The following is a 5977-nucleotide window of genomic DNA, read 5'->3' as shown; positions in this document are numbered from 1 at the left end:
ATACCTACAAATTTAGAAAAAGTAGCAGTGTGTGAATGTAAGAAAAAGGGCAAGACAGTAACCGCTGGAACTCAATGGGAAGATCCTTGTTTGTTAGATCACGGCTACTTAAAAATTGAACCGTCTAAATTTAAAACTGTTAATGAAGTTAAGGCTCAACCTGCTGTTTCAGGATTTGGGAAGAAGGTTTCATATTTCAGGTTCCCTAGCTGGACGAATTTTTACATTTTGGCTTAATGTCATGTACGAACATCTTCAAGACACAGTATGCTGGCTACCCAGGGATACAATTAGAAGTACTTTACCCGATGCATTTAAAGTAAATTACCCTAAAACTACTTGCATAATAGACTGTACTGAAGTGTTTGTGCAAAGGCCTAGAAAGCTGCGAGCACGGGCTTTGACATACAGTAATTACAAGAGTCATAATACTCTTAAATTCAGTACTGTCATCGCGCCTTCAGGCTTCATAATGCATTTGTCCCGGTGCTATGGAGGTCGTGCCAGTGACAACTTTATTACCAGAGAATCTGGACTCTTTAGCTTACTTCGACCAGGTGATGAGGTAATTATTGTTTTTCTTTTTTAACCGTGAACCGGTAATGCTAATTTTTCTTCTTTACCGTAGGTAATGGCGGACCGTGGCTTTACCATATCAGATGACTTAGATTTCACTAAAGTGAAGTTAAATATCCCCGCATTTACACACAAAAAACAATATTTAGAAGAAGAAGAAGTAACTAGAACGAGAAGAATTGCTACTGTAATAATTGAAGTGGAACGAGTCATTGGCAAACTTAAAATTTTTAATATTTTGCGGTCAGTTTTGCCCTTACATTTCTACAAAAAAGTAGACAAAATAGTAACAGTTTGCGCAGCTTTATGTAATCTACAGCCCTCTATTAGTAAAAAACAAAATTTGTAGTAAACTTTATTATTTTAATAAATCACAATCTCTTATGACTAGTGTTCATATTTGTAAACTTCAATAAATCACAATCTTTCATGACTAGTGTTCATATTTGTAGACTCCAATAAATCACAATTAGCTTTTATGGCTAGAGTTAAGTTTTACCCATGGGGTTCAAAATATATTCACCATTTCCATGTTTTTTTACATCATACTTATTGCTTTCAATTAATTTTGTTAGTTCGTTGGCCAGTTTAATGTACAGTCTGACCATTCTTCCACTGGCAAAGACGATGGATTTTGGAAAGTCCATTCCCCTAGAAATAGTAATAATAATTATTTTATAATAATATTATTGAGAATAATTGTAAAAACTAAGTAGAGTAGTGCAAAATTTCTTGTATATTAAAAACAATTCCTAAGCCTTGGTATAGGTCTACCGAAACATTTAAATTACAAAACAACTGATAAAGTTAGGAAAATAATTTAACTTACCACAAATTATGACTCCTTTTTCCATTGTAATGACAAGTATTTTCTAGATATATCAACCAATACCGATTACCAAAAAAATAATATCCTAAATTACATGGAGCTAGAAGATTTCTCTACGGGCGAAATTCATTAAAAACCGAAATTCGTCTGCTAAGGTACCAAGTGGCAATGGCGCCAAAAAAACTATGACGTCACGGGGAAAAAGGGAGGTAACCTCGTAAGTCCCGTATAAATTAACGGGTACAATAATCCCCCCCCCCTTTTTACGCCACTCGAGGGGCCCCCAAAATTAAAAGTGCCAGGGGCCCAACAGTATGTAAAGACGGCCCTGCAAACGGCTAGTCTTCCAGTAACTCGATCACAAATGGTTTTTGGACACAGATGATGGTTATGATTGGAATAATATTGATAATTTTTCGTATAGTAAATGGAAACCTCAATTTCCGACGACAGGAAGATAATAACTATTGGTTTCTCGACTGTAAGTTGCTTATTTTCAATATTTCGTATTTCTTTCCAGTTTTATCGGTCGTTATGATTTCTTAGCGACTTTTTACATTATTCTATAATCTTTGGCAGCTCCATCCTTACTGCCTTCCAAAGTTCAACGAAAATGGCACAGTAATTGGATTAGCAGGAAATCATGGCCGAATCATCGACGCCATTCTACAATTCTACAAATGGAGGTATACACTCTTTTTCGCGATTTTTTCGCCACCGCGCATTCGCCATTACCTCCACCCTCGGTGGGGATTCTAGGCTTGGGTCTTTGGTCGGCGGATATGGAGAATGGGGCTAAGGGGGGAAAACTCCAATGGACGCGCCCAGCCAAATACCGTAAAAAAGAGCGCATATGACAAAGTCTCGTTTATATTTCTGCAAAGTTTTCTGAAAATTCGGTTTAGTTGTTATGGAGAAAGTGACTTAATTCCTAATCCCCATTTCACCCTAACCTCAATCACAATGCACTCGAACGGAAATACATTCCAGTTTTTCCCAGGTTTTAACATTGAGGTATAAAGAAGAATCGCTCGTAGAGCAACCGCTCGTCTCCAAAATTTGCCTAAGGCGTTAGAAAAAGACTCTCCTATACTCATAAAACAATCATCAGCGCTCCTTGCAACAAAGTGAAAACTCGGAATAACTATTTCTGCGTTGAGTTTGCAAGTTCTCTCCCCACTGGTTTAAGGGGTTTTTCCCCGAGATCTTCGGTTTCCCCCGTTCATAAAAACTTGTTGAGGTTAACGGTAATAGTTAGTGTAGGGAGCTGTTGGCTCGCGTGGCTTGCAGGGATTGCAGGGCTTGCCACCACCCTCCTACGCAGTAACCCGGCCACCTGAATTAAAGGCTTAAAAAATCGCTCGATGACTTAGGCCTAGGTTGGTGCCTTGGGTATTAGCCTAGCTGATTATTTATATTTTTATTATTATTATTATTATTATTATTATTATTATTATTACTATTATTCACCACCGAACGTTTTACTCTCTTTAAATATCATTTAACCAAAATATCTTACCAAAAGAGCTAAGCTTAGTCAACTAGTGACTTGTAAAGCCAATTACCGGTGGCCGCGGGTAATTTTCAATTCGTTTTAATTCAGTGGTTTTTGGTAATGGATCTAGCAAATAGTTTTATTTTGCAGTTGCAAATTGATTTCTTGCTAGAATCAGAAGTTCATGAATTAGCAGTATTTAGCTCCCTTTTTTTTCAAAGCAGAGTACATTCCAGATAGAAATGGCTTCTGTTCACAAAGTCCTTCGGGAAACAATCATTTAGAATTAAGCCTCTAGAGGATTGATTTAAATGCATGAATTCATATACTAGATGACGCTAAATTAAACTTCTTGGCGGTACCGGAATGAATACTTCTTGATTTATTACAAAAAATAACTTCTAACAAATATTTTGCGATATTTTAACTCAAATTATAAACGAAAGATCAGATAACGTAATATTCGGTCTGATAATTTAAAGTCCTTATCCCCGTGAAAGGATGTTTTCCCTTCTGAAATGAGTATTGGTCGAATACGACCACTTTGGTTACACCCCTATTAACTTCAGCCTCTTCCTCATTGAACAGAGCAGTGTACAAGACCAGCAACGAAGACGGCTACGGAGTGCCATCCGAAAACGGCACTTGGAACAGCGTCATGGGCTTCCTCACTAGAAACGTAATTACAATCTGTTTTCAAAAATCTTTTAAATATAGTAGGTTAATAAATAATAGTGGGGCATAAGTAGTTGTTATTCCGGGTATATCTGATGTGGTATTGAGTAATTTTATGCAACTTAAACGCATTCTCGCCAGCTAAATTTTCTCACATAGGTAGATTTTAGTTCTTTTATTAAAAAGAGATGGCGATGGAGTCTATCGCGACGCATGTTACGAGCTTTTCCAATCTCACTTCAATCTTTATTGGGAAAGTCGAACCTTAGAGTAAAAGTATATGTGGGAAGGAATGAACTATATGCCCCAAAGAGTTAGAAATCAGTCACTCCAGGGGGCTGAAAATCCTCTCTCCGCTACCTTTGGCTGTACAGCATAGTTAGAGAAACCTCCGCCACTCTCATTGCCGCTACTATCTAATGGAAAAAAATTGAAAGAAAATAAGTAGTCCCGAACTCGACACGAACACAAATTTTGAGCTTGCGAGAGTGCGTTTAATGAGTTATTGTGCATTAGTGTAGTAAGTCGTCAGTGTTATGGTATCATAGTAACCGAAGTTTAGCTGAGTTTTATCCAAACAGCATATTACGTCGTCGTATACTTGGCTGATTTAAAAATTAAAATAAGCTAACTAAAATGCAACCGAGAACTTCAGACACCAGGAATAGATGAGAGGGAAAATCATGTAATTTGAATTTAAAGGGTGGCCAAAATATAATATTTTCCTTGTTTCATTTGGTCCCTAATTTGTAATTTAGCCTTATTTAGGTACCTTCGGGAACTCAAGTAGTGAGCATCCTAAATTTCCCTATTGCTGGCGCCGCCATTATATACGCAGTTACTATGGGAAACTCGTAATAGGCGTCATAATTTTGCATTAGGGGGGGGGTAGGAATAGAGGCTCCTACAATCAATGGCGTTCTTAGCGTAGTGCTCCGGCTCCAATACAGAGCACCACCTGCACCAGCGTGCAAAGTGTGATCTTCACGGATTGTGGCACGCCGAGTTACTGAGCTTCTGTGTACAAGCGACAACGGTTTTAAGTGGCTTAATCAGAGCGAGGTTGAAGGAGGAGATGATTTTACTGAAAATCACATGGACATGTTGGTTCCAGTAGTCACTCTTGAAACCACACATGAGTCCCCGTGGACTGAATTAGAATGAATATTCATTTACGAATTTGAGTAGTTCCGTAATACTTTAAATTTAAGTATGTTATTGTTCGATTTTCTCACTGTGATTCTAGACTACGTTCTGTCTAAAATACTAGTCTTAACTTGTCTTAAATATAAATAATTGAGCTATGACGTTTTTTAAATAAATCCAATCAAACACCGATTAACGTATTTACACTAAAAATACACACTTTGAAAAATCTCACGTGCTATTAGGGGGGGGTCGAGCCTAATCTCACGACATCTCACCAATGGGAGAGGGGGGGGTCGAAAAATCACCAAAATCGCCTCACGTAATTAATGGACGCTCCCTTTTTTGTTACGAGTCCTAGCAGTAGTAGTGGTACACTCCACTGGTAACTTTGTTATCTATCTTGTCTAAAAATAAAATAAAATATTTTTATTAGTATTGATGAATGATGATGTTGTGAAGTTTATTTAACGCTTTGATTAGCTTTTGAAACACAATCGTGTATTCTTTCACAGAAATATTAGTGTTATCATAATATATACATGCGCTTAAAACAGTTATTAGTGCAATCGGAGTCGGCTCTGGCTCCGGCTCTATGATTTTGCATCCGGCTCCGGCTCCGGCTTTTTAGGGAGCCGAGTTTTGGCTCCGGCTCCGGCTCCGACACATCCGATGTGTCGGACCGGAGCCGGAGCCGGATCTGCGGAGCACTATCTTAGCGTCATTAACCGTATTTCGTTGATCCGTCATCGAACGTCTTACTTAATGTAATATTGAAAAAAATATATATTTGCAGTGGATTGGTAGAATGACAATGATGAGACGATCAGTGGCAAACCCTAGTGTAGTGTTCCTGGGCACGAGAGTGGGAAGGGAAAACGTCGTTTGATTGGCGTTTAAAGGATGCATGAAGTTCCATAGTTATGGTGGATCAACGAATTTCATATTTCAGCCACGAGTGTTAGCAAAACGATAAGGCTGATTGGCGTTAAAACAAGTAGCCTGTTAGCAGGGGTGTAGCGAGGATATTTGGCAAAACAGCCAAATTGGCGCCCACAAATCCCCCCCCCCCTCCGTCGCCTCAGCGCGAAGTTTATTACCTGGTTTCTTAACTTACTGACATATATTGGTATCTGGAAAACCACATTATTTTGTTTTATTTAAAAAAAAAGTGTACTTTTCAAGGTTCAGGAAAAATGAATTTCATATATAATCCAACAAATCCATTTTACATGTAATACTTTGGGCGCCCGGGC

The 5977-nt window shown here is 38.3% G+C and overlaps 1 protein-coding gene across 1 annotated transcript; it reads left to right on the top strand.

Annotated features, from left to right (window-relative positions):
- Positions 1-241: 241 nt before the first annotated feature.
- On the top strand, positions 242-925 carry LOC149945238 (uncharacterized). The gene is made up of 2 exons (XM_090176450.1): positions 242-565; positions 629-925. Exons 1-2 carry the CDS (start codon positions 242-244, stop codon positions 923-925), a joined length of 621 nt encoding a protein of 206 aa, XP_090032576.1.
- The last annotated feature ends 5052 nt before the right edge of the window (positions 926-5977 follow it).

The sequence above is a fragment of the Leiobunum rupestre genome, chromosome 5 (genome assembly GCF_980474605.1).
Source record: "Leiobunum rupestre chromosome 5, qqLeiRupe1.1.hap1, whole genome shotgun sequence".
In the NCBI taxonomy this organism is placed as follows: Eukaryota; Metazoa; Arthropoda; class Arachnida; order Opiliones; family Sclerosomatidae; genus Leiobunum; species Leiobunum rupestre.
The sequence above is the reverse complement of the archived record's forward strand: the minus strand, read 5'-3'. Positions and strand labels throughout refer to the sequence as shown.

Coding starts and splice junctions, on each gene's coding strand:
- LOC149945238 (XM_090176450.1), top strand. CDS start 242: ATGTACGAACATCTTCAAGACACAGTATGCTGGCTACCCAGGGATACA. Junction 566..628: donor TACTTCGACCAGGTGATGAG/GTAATTATTGTT, acceptor TCTTTACCGTAG/GTAATGGCGGACCGTGGCTT.